Source organism: Nyctereutes procyonoides, unplaced genomic scaffold (genome assembly GCF_905146905.1).
Source record: "Nyctereutes procyonoides isolate TBG_1078 unplaced genomic scaffold, NYPRO_anot_genome, whole genome shotgun sequence".
Taxonomy (NCBI): Eukaryota; Metazoa; Chordata; class Mammalia; order Carnivora; family Canidae; genus Nyctereutes; species Nyctereutes procyonoides.
This window is the reverse complement of record NW_026575044.1, coordinates 853736-865935: the sequence shown is the minus strand read 5'-3', so window position 1 is coordinate 865935 and position 12200 is coordinate 853736. Positions and strand designations below refer to the sequence as shown.

At 39.5% G+C, this 12200-nt stretch overlaps 1 protein-coding gene across 2 annotated transcripts in view; it reads left to right on the top strand.

Annotated features, from left to right (window-relative positions):
• Positions 1–9558, top strand: part of PRRX1 (paired related homeobox 1) — a 72799-nt gene extending 63241 nt beyond the window's left edge. The window contains exons 4-5 of one of the 2 annotated variants that reach the window (XM_055323900.1): positions 408–479; positions 6155–6276. In XM_055323900.1, the coding sequence (XP_055179875.1) occupies positions 408–462 (55 nt within the window). In that variant the 3' untranslated portion in view covers positions 463–479; positions 6155–6276. Of the gene's footprint in view, positions 1–407; positions 480–6154 lie in introns of both variants that reach the window. The other variant, XM_055323899.1, reaches the window with a different exon arrangement.
• The last annotated feature ends 2642 nt before the right edge of the window (positions 9559–12200 follow it).

Sequence of the window (12200 nt, the reverse complement as noted above, 5' to 3'; positions counted from 1 at the left end):
GCTCAACTGTTTTCCATAGACAAAGGAGAACATGCACAGCACCAGAGGTATTAAGACTCACGGATCTTGTGGTGCTTTGCCTCTTGGGGAGTGGTGATCAACCAAATCCCAGGCTTTTAACTGTTATTCTAGATGAAGTAGTTAAGAAGCCTCTCCCTAGAGACATCCTTTCCTATGGGAGCTAGGAAATGGCCTGGATCTGCACTGTTGGTCTGCAGTGCCAATTCCAGAGGGAGGACTGGGCCTCAAAGAAAACTAGTGACAGGCAAAAGAGCGGCCAGCTGTCTTTGTCCACAGCTCCCCTCCCCATCCTTCTCCTCCTCCCCCATTTGATCGTGGTCACGGTTCTGCCTGACATCCACTGAACGCATTTGGCTCATTTCTCCCTTTCACGCTTTCAAAAATAGATCCTCGTCCCTCCCAAGATGTTGTTTACACGAGGGGCTTCATAACGGATTCTAACGGAAGACACTGAAAAGGTAACTTGTCAGAGGGGGAAGAGGGTGGCTGCTGGGGGTAGGGTTTAAGTGGGAATGAAGTGTGTTCAAGAAAGAGGGTCTTGCAGTTTTAGTGATGCCAGTAGTGAAATCCTCAAGTGGGGAATACTCTGGGAAATCGGATCTACAAGCATATGTGCCCATAAAGTTAAGGGTAGTATGATAGCCTAGGTAGAGCGGGACTCCTCAGAGATTACTGAGCATGTGAATCACTTGGGATTGTGTTGCAATGCAGACTCATTCTGTAAGTCTGGAGCAGGACTTGGGGTCTGCATTTTTAAGTTGCTTCCCTGTGATGCTGACGCTACTGACACTCAGGATTACATGACTGTAGGACATAGGGCAGGGGTCAGAAGAACTGTGTTCTTGTCCTGGCTCCTGCTGCTCCCCAGGCCGGTTGGATCATCAATCTCTTATGTAGTCTTGCATCTAAGGTTGAATTAGCAATGTTCCCCTACTACATATCTCACAGGGGCATTTGATTCCAGGCAGTCAATGTGCATTTCAAAAAAAAAAAAAAGAAAGAAAGAAAAGTCCTAGAGAAAAAAGAAAGATGCAAGTCTCCATGTATAAAAACATTTCTAGAAAGAAAAGTTAAATATAGCAGAAGGATCACAGTGTAAACTGGAATGTGGTCCAAGTGGATCTACTTTAAAAGCCAAACTGCATTTGGAAAATCGACTTCTGCATTTGAAAAACAGTAGTCAGAAATACTTATTTACTTCATGAAAGATCACTTCCAAAAGGATTTATGGAGTCTCTCTTTACAAGTAAATGTGCAGAGGAAAACTGAGATGGGGTTGTCTTAGATGAAGCAGATATACCTCTGTTCTCACAGGGACAAAAGAACAAGCCAGAAAGATGGTCTCCAACCTCTACATATCACAGACAGAGTCGCAAAAGCCTTAACAGCCTTTGGAAAAATCCCAAGCTGGTGAAACCGTAGGATCTCAGGATGACACAGACTCTCGGGCTGACAGATTTGTCTTTGGGGGGAAATTTTCAACAGCTTGTCATCATTTGTCCAAGAGGGCCAAAGAGAAAACAAAGTTAGAGTTGAAAACTGAGGCAGGCATTATTTTTCCCGAGTGTTCCTCGATTGTTTTGTGATTTGTGGGACATACACCACGGGTGATTCGAAAACAGAGCGGCAGATGCCCGTAAGTTTCTTGGCTTTAAATTCATACCGTATATAGAATTTTCCATGCTTCCTTGGTGTTTGGCAGTCATCTGAACATGTCCTCCTCCCGACAACCTTCCGGGTAGGTTGAAATGATCAAAAATGATTTGTCCCCAGTGCAAATGGAACTCGAACCCTGCCGGTGGTTAACATTCTGCTGTCTGTGGCTAAGCTCCATCTGTTAAGAATCTCCAAATAAGGAAGATGGAAAAATTTCAAGCTTACTTAAATGTGTCAGCTCTGTACAAGTCCCCGTGCAGAGCTGCTGAATCAACAGATGGGATACAAGCTTTTCTTTTCCATCTCCAATTCCTCAATGCACTTTATTTGGCAGTGCAGTTTCTCGGACACAGACATTCTTAAAAACTCAAGAGAAATGATGCTTTTGCCAAATCCAATAAACCCAGTCCCTGAACTCATCTCGTGTCTGCCTCCTGTTAGAGGAGCAGGTGGTTCTCAGAAGGCATGACCAATGGGCAGGATCTCTTAGTGTTGGTAAGCAGGCTCTTGGCGTTATCCTGTGCTTAATTGATACAAATCACTTAGTTTCTATTTCACTTTCTGATCTTGGTAAGCTTAATCCTGTGTAGGAATGAGTGGTCATTTTGCATTCTGAATGGCCCTAGAAAATTGGCCGAAAACAGCTAATCAATCCTCCTTGGTTTCATCTTGTGAGAAAATGTTTCAAGGTTCTCTCTCTTTTCCTAACACAGACCTTCCTACGCTTTGGTGCCATGGAAAACAGGTGGTCACAAACAATCTTTCGCATTGGCAGCCAGTCAAGGCTCTCTTGCATCTGTTGTCACTTTAGGAAATGGGTCCTCTCCAACTTTTCATGCTGTTTTTAAAGCATGACTAAGCTGCTCTAGAGTACCCACTCATTAATTCTGCCTTCTCTGACCTGTCACAAGTCTTGCTTGTCACTGGTATGTCAAAGGACTGCTCACTGCATGCCTCTATGGCTTTTTTAGTGCAAGCTGAGAAACTAGAACCGTGTCCAACTACCAGAAGGAGCACAGACTCATAATTCTTTAGTATGTGCACAAAATATCCCTATGGTCTCTACTTGCAGGGTTATATATTGTAAACATTGGTTAAGAGGCTATGAAGTAAGACTGGCTCTGTTCTTTTATCCTACTTCTTATCGCTGTGCAATGTGCTGGAGTAAGTTAGATCCATTTTTGGAAATGTATAACTTTCTTAAACATTTATCAGGTGAAAATGTTATCATTTAATAAGCTCCTAGGGAATTGCAAAACTCACTCATTAAGATCAGCTGCTTTTTTGATCTTTATATCCCATTAACTTGAGTGCTACCTATAAGGCATTGTCACAGTGTCGCTAATGCAGTGGTGTTCTTATGATGGCACCACAGTACAATTGGACAAGGATTCTTTCTCAACTCTAGAAACTCAGGCTACGATTTAAGGGAGAGTGTCCCAGTGAAAATCCAATTTTCTGTGCAGTATATAACTAATTTACATTGATTTGGGTTTGAGATGGAAAATGGATCAACATTTATCTCATTTGGGAAGAGATATCTGTTCTGCACTAAAGGGAGAATCTCAGGATCTCCAAGAGACGTGTTACCATATGAAGTCTTCAGACTAGAATATCAGATGAAGTTAGTAAACTATGAGGTAACTATAGCAAAAAAAGTCTGTATAATAGATAATATTGAAGTCACAATTAGAGTAGACATTTCTAGAAAACAGCGATACTGTCTTCAGTAAATGAAAATAATACCCCAAGGTTACATTCCCCTTTGTCTACTATGGACTAAAATGGACTACATTTTTGACTATCAAAAAAACGAGGAATCTCTATTAAGTAGATTTGGCTTGTTTAAAGTCTCAAAGACTTGACCCCTTGGAAAATTAGGTCAAGTACTTAAAAGAGTACTCCATGACACTCTAGTTTACCGTCAGATAATTTTTTTTCTTTATGCTCTCTCATAAAGTTTTAGCCTTCTGTTTCCAGAAGCTATTCAATTTTACTCCCAGTGTTTAACAAATAATACAGAGAACTCACCATTTCAGCTTCTCTCTTACGCATTTTAAATGGTACTATGTACCATATTCAGAACTTAATTCTCTCATGAAAACTGGTTGAGAAAAGCTGATTTGGTTTATTTCATAATCTATAACTTAGGAACATTTCCTAAATCCAAATGTCTCTTTTCTTAACTATTTACATCTTTGATTTTATTGAGATCTTAGATTTCAGTATATCCTAGCAATTTCTTCAGTGTAGGATTTATAGGTTTGCATATATTTCTGATAGCTTCTTGAATGGAAGCAAGTAATTCATATAGGAATTAAATGATGATATGTATATGGGTTTTGAAAATAAATGACTTTTTTATATATATTACCAAAAGCAGAACAAAACAAACGGACAAAAACCTTGTCCCATTTTAAAAGATTGTTCTGATCCTTTATCTCACTCCTAATTAAAACTTACCTTAACTGGGGACTCTTTTTCTTCCTCTTTTGGTAGACAGTGGTAGAAGTGATTAGTGCGTTGTATAAATCTAATTTGCACTAATATTTGTTCATTTTTTACTACCAAAAGATATTTTGATGGGTCAAGAATATGTAGTCATCAGCCCCTGCTTTTGTCCTAGCCCTTTGATTTTGCTCATTCTGTTAAGAGACCAAAATTAATACAAAGGACTACTTCCTAAGGATGAAAGCATATTGATAAAACATTTTTTAAAAAATCATTACTCACAACAGGATGACAGAGATCAATGACACTGAGCAGGAACCCATTTAATCATACTAGATATTTCTCAGTTATCTATTCAATAAATGCTTTCTTGAATGTCAAATACGTGCCAGATACGATGTTAGCTCTACCTGTGGATATGGTGGTGAACAGGGTCAGGTGTGGTGTCTGATCTATGACCTTTAGTCGAGGAATTGAAATAAGTTCTAAATGGAAAATCACAGGGTGCTCTATGAGAACCTAACTTTGCATAGATGGTTAAGAACATCTATCCAGAAATGGGTAAGAGTGAAGCGGGCAAAAATAAAATGGAAGAACATAGGATTCTCTTGGAACCCTTCTTCCTCCTTCTGCCTTAAGACACACACACGCACACTCACACCAGTGCTATAAGGTTTTAAATTAAGGATGTGTATTTCTGGAAAGACCTAGTGATCTGGGACTAATTACATTTCATTAACCTAATTTTCCTGGGTTAATTGCTAGTAACTGAGCTGAAATAGGCTATTGTGAGTCTTGACTATAAGTCTCCACTCTGTGGTCTCCCAAATAAGGATTCATGACACAGGCTCTCTATTTGTAGAATAGCTTTAGTTTTCTCTCTTTCTAGTCTGTCACTTGATCCCCAGAACCACAAACTCCTGTGTGGCTGGTAAAATTGCACTGGAATGCAGGCAACAGCGGAGCACATGTCATTCCATTTAGAAGTCTATCTCATTTCAGGCCTCAGTTGAAAGGGATTTTGCTAATCTTAGAAACAACTAGAAACATTTTCATTTAATTAAAATGAGTTCCCTTTTAACTGTTTAGTAGACAGTAATGAATAATTTGCATCCAAGTCTAAGAGACTATTACTTTTTCCTTTAAAAGAAATTCATGGATTTGATTAACAGAAAATCCCCAAATGCCCATTTCTGTCTGGCCGCATTTCTAGGTCTTAATTACAATCTCTGACAATGAAAAACAACTTTAGATTTTTTCTCAGGAGTAAGGACAAAAAGAAACGGTTACCTCTGAGGTCTAAAATCCTGAAACTGGCTGGAGCGTTTGTTAGTTTATCTAAGGGATTTAAACATTTCCCAAATAAGTGAACCCAAAAGGCATCTTGAGCTGCTCAAGTACTTTTGAGAAGAATCTATAAACTCAAGGCCAGTCGGGATAGGAAGCTCTGGATTTGGCAGTACTTAGTGCTACCAACCATTGAATCAAGAATGAGTTGCTCAACTGGTTCTCAAGTACCCTATTTAGTATGGTATCCATTGATCACCTAAAATGTGTTAGACTTAAAGTCAGCTATTTAGTGTGAAGAGGGCAAAATGCCGTTTCCTTTTCAAATTCCTGCTTCTCTTGCTCACTGCTCCCACAGGCTGGTGATGGAGGCAGGAAGAGAGATTAAATAGTGTTTCAGTTGGTCGGCTGATGAAACATCCTGCTATTCAACATAAGCAGCTTTCTTCTCTCACCCTAGAAATAAATTATTATTCACTGTGTCCAACACAGCAAACACCTCTGCCCGCCCTGTATCACTCTCCCGTGCTTTCCCCTGTCCTTCCAAGCACTGCCATCTTTTCCCAAGTGCCTTAGACCAGTGGAGATCTGGGGCTAAAAGGGACCTCAGAGGTCATCCATCCAACCCACCTGCCCCTACCTGCCCCGTGCTGAGAGTTGCATCCATCTGGGGCACAGACTTGCAGCTTTGTGAAACTAATGCCTGTTATTCTCCCTGCTTTCTCCTTTGTCCCTACAGCGCCATGGCTACTTATTCTGCCACATGTGCCAACAATAGCCCTGCACAGGGCATCAACATGGCCAACAGCATTGCCAACCTGAGACTGAAGGCCAAGGAATATAGTTTACAGAGGAACCAGGTGCCAACAGTCAACTGAGGAAAAAAATAATTAAACAGGCCTAAGAAGAAATCAAAAACCATAAGACACCTATCCTGCTCTGTCATTTCTTCATCTGCTGGAAAAAAATAAATAAACAAAAACAAACAAACAAAAAACCTGAACTAAAAATATTGGGACCATGGCAGAGAAAAGCAGGAGAGGAGCAAAATGAAAATTAGTTAACCAATGTTTCTCCTCCCTCTGGGATACCACCACCAGTTGTTTCTGTGTGTTAATTTTGTTTTTTTCTTCTATTCATGCGCTTTGCTTTAATGTACTCCAAGCTTCTTCAGTTAGGTTCAGCCCACCCACCCCCATGATCGTATGGGTTTTAAAAAACCTACAGCAGCCAAAGAAACCATATATATATATATATATATATATATATATATATATATATATTCAGAATAATTGTCTAATGTCTCTCAGTGACCTGTTTGAACCTCAGTGCCTTGCCCAATCCTTCTTCCCAATTCTCCATATAGAAGCTCTAGGAACTTCTGAAAAGCCAAAGTCTTTCTGAAGAATCTGTGCCAGACATGATTTCCTGTCTCACTGTCTCCATGTCTGTTGGTCATGGTAAGGTTTTTCCATCAGCTACTGTTAAAAAAAGCAATTGTGTACAACATCTGGTGACTGGGTTGTCTAATCCAATGGGATTGGCTGTGTCTGGCTAATTCTAAACTCTAAGCTGTAGATCTAAGCTCTTCATATAAACTATAGATTTAAGCTCTAAGCTGTAGATGATAATATGACCATCACCACCACCCCTCACCCCCATCCAACCAATCTGCCATCTTAAGTTAAAGATATTTGTTGTTTTTGAATGATTTGCTGTCACGGGCTATTTGACAGAAGAAATATATTTCACTTGAGAGAGGGAGAGAAATTTCTTTAGGAAAACAAAGACTGAGTTGTGAAAGGCATGGCCTACATCTCTTTAGTGCCTTAAGGATAGTCAGATGCACACTTATATATATACTGTATATATTTATATATTTTATATATATATATATAAAATATTCTTGCAAGCTTGAGTTTGCAGTTTCTCAGACACTACAAAAAGCAAATTTCACACCATCACCACTGCCCTTAATCTCTAGTGATGAGATGTTTTTAGGGATTTTGTTTCCTTTCTTTCTCAACACAAAATTCTCATTAAGGCCACAGAGCAATTAATAGGGCATCTATTTGAGAACAGGTCTCATTTTCACATTTGGACTTTAAATAAATTGGAACCTATCTGAGGCTGTAAAAATGTTCTTGAGTTTGGAGACTGAGCTCTGGTGGAATGGGAATATATCGTGACACATTATAGGAATTACACTTAGAGGAGGGAAAACCATGTCGTCATCTGCCCCTTCTCCACTTAACAGAAATCTGAAAGACACGTGTTTAAATGGAATACTTAAAGTCTTGTCTAAATTCCAAAAATTTAAAAGGCAACTGTGGGCTATTCTTCTAATATTTTGAAATAAAGTGTAGTACCTAGGGCTGTGAGCCAGGACTGACCTGTCTTTGTTTCTTTCTTTTTGTCTCCAGCTGTGCTTTTGTAACTTGTCAGGTGGACTAGACCAAACCACACCACCATGCTGTGCCTCAGTTTACCTTTTTGTAAAATGGGTTTAACAATACTTACCTACCTCACAGGGGTGTTGTGAGGCTCTATTCATTTGCTTCTTCATTCTTTACCTGTATTCTCTGTTTGTGCAGCACTTTGTAGCCATGGGAGGAAAGGGACTATAAAAGAATACAACATTAATGGAAGGATACGGTACCTGGAGGCCTTGTTTTCTAGCAAGGAAATGTTACCTTGCTGTAAATACTTATAGCCTTGTATTTGGAAATGAGAAATAGGTTTATATTTACAGACTTCTCAAAAATCACATCACTTGACCAAAGAATAATTTAAGATACACAGAACAGACTATTTTTGACATATTTTTATCCTGTCCAGGTTGGTTCTAAGAACTTAACTATCAGTAATTAAAAAGCTTTAGATTGATTTTGGCCAAATATGCCAACTCTGAGTGACAGGCAAGGACTGTTGAGTTTAAGATGCACTTTCAGCACACCTGTGTTCCCCCCCTTGGCCTATCAAGTTGAGCTAACGGTGGTATTTTTTCAGCCAAACAGCCACCATTCTGAAAATGTATTTTAAATGTTGAATCTGTACTTCTCTTAATAACAAGAAGAAAGCCCATCTTATGCATTTTGCTTTCATCCACTGATTCTCTCTTCTTTTAACATACTATTAAAATATTTCTTACCAATGTTTCATGTAGGCTGGCTGAACACCACATATTACTTGCTTCCTAAGGAGTCCTTTGACTAATTCTTTTGTCCTACTAGCTGCTGTGGATTATCCAGATTCAAAGGAACAGTGTAGTCTAATAGATTAAAATGTTCTTCATGAACATCATGAATGAGTGCAATCTAAGGAATTGGTGAACTTTTGGAGTTTGGACTTCCAGGAGAATAGCTAAAAGTGAGTTTGGGTTATGGTGCAGGGAACAGAAATCATACATGACAAGATGTTGCTAGGAAGGAGGAATTTTCAGAGATGGAGGAAAGGAATAGAAGGTCATATAAAACAAAATCATTTGAAGCTTTCATCCTGGCATCCGTTTTCAGTAGTGAACAGAAAAGACTGAACCCAAAACCTAAGCACTACAGGAAACTGGGCAATTTTGCCACAGATGCATGGGAAGCAATGTCTGGGAAAATGAGAGAGTAGCCAGCGCTGGTCAGCCATAGGAATTTTCATTGCTAAACAACACCACAAACATTTATTATCTAAGCACCTGATCAAATATACACATGAGACAAGCACTCAGTATTGTTCATTTATTATTGATTTTTTTAAAGTAGAAGTTTGATATATGATTTAGAGGAGTAGACTTTTGGCTTCTATGCCAAGTCTCAACAGAGGGCCTCAGGCCAACAAAGTTCCAAGGCATATCCCCTATACCTCACCTTCACTATACCCAGATGCAGATGAATACATGCAAACTGTCTGTCACCCCAATCCCTCCCCAAATAAGATGCTGATTTGTAGGATACTTGCAGGTTAAGTCAAACCATAAGAGGTAATTGAATAAAAAAGGGAATGACACTTAGGGTATAAAGATCTCATAAGAAATGTAATATGTAAATTATATCTTGCTTTATGATGTAAAATATACATTGTTTGCGTTAGAATAGAAATGATTCCTTTTCAATAAAAAGAAGGATACTACTATGCGGTCTTTTGTTATACACATTTGAGTCTGCTGATTCTTTTCTCTTTGAACTTCAAAAATAGATCTGCTAGGACCTAAGAGTACATGCAGAAAAGAGTGAAAGTAAGAGGGATTTGTGAATAGAACTTTTATTGGAGTGGGATAGTATTTTCTAAAAAGGAAAGTAATCCATGCCTCAAAAGCAGACAATGGGAGGTAGAGGGGGCATTTATTGGTATAACGGGTACACATGAAGTGGAACTTTTATGAGAATTTAGTTATTTTTTTACCCACATCTTTAACATCCACAATACCAGCTATATATGGCAAAATAGACCAAATATAAAGCACAGAGCTTTATTTTAGAATAAAAAAGAGAGTTAAATTACGTACCTATTGTATTTAGCACTGGGTGTATGGGGGAGGAAATAGAAAACCAAACTGGGAGATATGGATTCTGTTTTCATACAGATTAAGATCTGATTTATAAGAGAACTCTATGATGAACCAATGTATGCAACAGCTCAAGACAATGAATGAATGTGTCAAACAAATAGGGTAGATGAGAGTCCAGAGAGGAAGAAAGAAACATGGAGCTGAAGTGGGAGAGGTTTCACAGAAGAACTGGACTGTTTCATCAGCTAGGACTGGGAGAAGAGGAGGTGCTGGCCTTTCAAGTCAGAGAGCAGAGAAGGGATGAAGGCAGAATTTGTGTTCAGGGACCATAGCAATATAGGCCCAGATGGGTTGGAGAGTTTATTTTGAAGCCATGTGGAAGAAAACACTGGAAATTGACATTGAGCCTTCATCTTGCAGAGTATGGTGTGTCAGGACATAGGAGTTTGGAATTTTGCTCAGGCCAGAGAAATCCATTGAAAGTTATTGAGCAGAAAAAAAAAAGGTCATGCAAAAAATACTACTTTAGCAGGATTATTGTGGTAAAAGAAGGAAGGTAAGCCAGAGCAGAACGGGAACTAGAAGCAGAACAGTTAGAAGAGGGACAAAAAGCAAAGGTTGAATAGGAAACATCTCATAAAGAAAGAATCAACAGGACTTTATGGCAGGAAAAAGAGAATGAGTCTTAGATAATCCTGGTTTGAAATCTGGGAACGAGGAGAATGAATCACAGACAAAACTGACAGAAATAAACAGAAGCAGGGAGACCCAGTGACAAAAGACAGTTATTGCAGTTTTAGGTGCGTTACTGAATTTGAAAACCGAAATGTAAGTCAAAATATGAAATCTCAGCTTGAAACCAAGGTTGAGGTCAGACATAGAACTTTGGGACTCATCTATAGGGAGGTGATAAGGTGTTCCTACCTTGAGGAACAAGGATGAATGAGTTCCTCAAGAGGAGAGAGCATCATTGTGCTTCCATTGGAAGTATAGTGGACCCGTGAACCATGGAGGTTTACTAATATGTGGATTTTTTTACAGTACAGTACTGTAAATATATTTTCTCTTCCTTATTCTTTCTTTTTTTAAAAAAATACTTTATTTATTTGAAAGAGGGAGAGCACAAGCAGCGGGAAGGGGGTGGCAGAGGCAGAAGGAGACGCAAACTGCCTGCTGAGCAGGGAGCCCAACACAGGGCTCAATCTCAGGCCCCTGAGATCAGGACCTGAGCTGAAAGCAGATGCTTAATCAACTAAGCCACCCAAGCACCCCCTTATGATTTTCTTAATAACATTTTCCTTTTTCTAGCTTACTTTATTGTAAAGATACAGCATATAATACACATGCAAAATTTGTCTCAGTAGACTTCTTATGTCATTGATAAGGCTCTGGTCACGTTTTGGGGGATTTGAAAGTTTTACATGGATTTTTGACTGCACCGGGGGCGGTGTGTCTAACTCCATGTTGTTTAGAGGGTCCACTGTAGTTTCAGCCCAGGGAGGAAGATCAGCTTGTTTATTATCCCAGAGTTAAGAGAAGAGGAGTTTTCAAGGAGAAGGGAATTTTTAATATACTCAATGCTGTAGAGTAGACAGCTTAATTGGGGGTGTAGGAGAGGCCATTGGATGTGTGATTTTTTTCAAGTACAGTTTACTACAGTACTGGAGGAAGAAGGTACACTTTGACAAGTCATGATAAGAATGAGTGCTTTAAAAAATGGAAATGGAAGCAGTGGCTTATAGACCACTTGTTTGAGACACTTCAGCATTGAAAGTTTATTAAAGAGGATTCTTTCAGCTGCAGGTGACAGAGACCTACCAACTGGCTCAAATTACAAGGGCTTTTATTTTTTATTTTTTAAGATTTATTTATTCATGAGAGACACACACAGAGAGGCAGAGACATAGGCAGAGGGAGAAGCAGGCTGCTCCCCACAGGGAGCCCAATGCGGAACTCAATCCCAGGTCCTGGGATCACATCCTGAGCAGAAGGCAGACACTCAGCTATTGAGCCACCCAGGCATCCCACAAGGACTTTTATTTATTTATTTATTTATTTATTTATTTATTTATTTATTTATTATTTTTATTTATTTATGATAGTCACACAGAGAGAGAGAGAGAGAGAGGCAGAGACACAGGCAGAGGGAGAAGCAGGCTCCATGCACCGGGAGCCCGACGTGGGATTCGATCCCGGGTCTCCAGGATCGCGCCCTGGGCCAAAGGCAGGCGCTAAATCGCTGCGCCACCCAGGGATCCCCTTTTATTTAAAACCCACCAGGATTGCC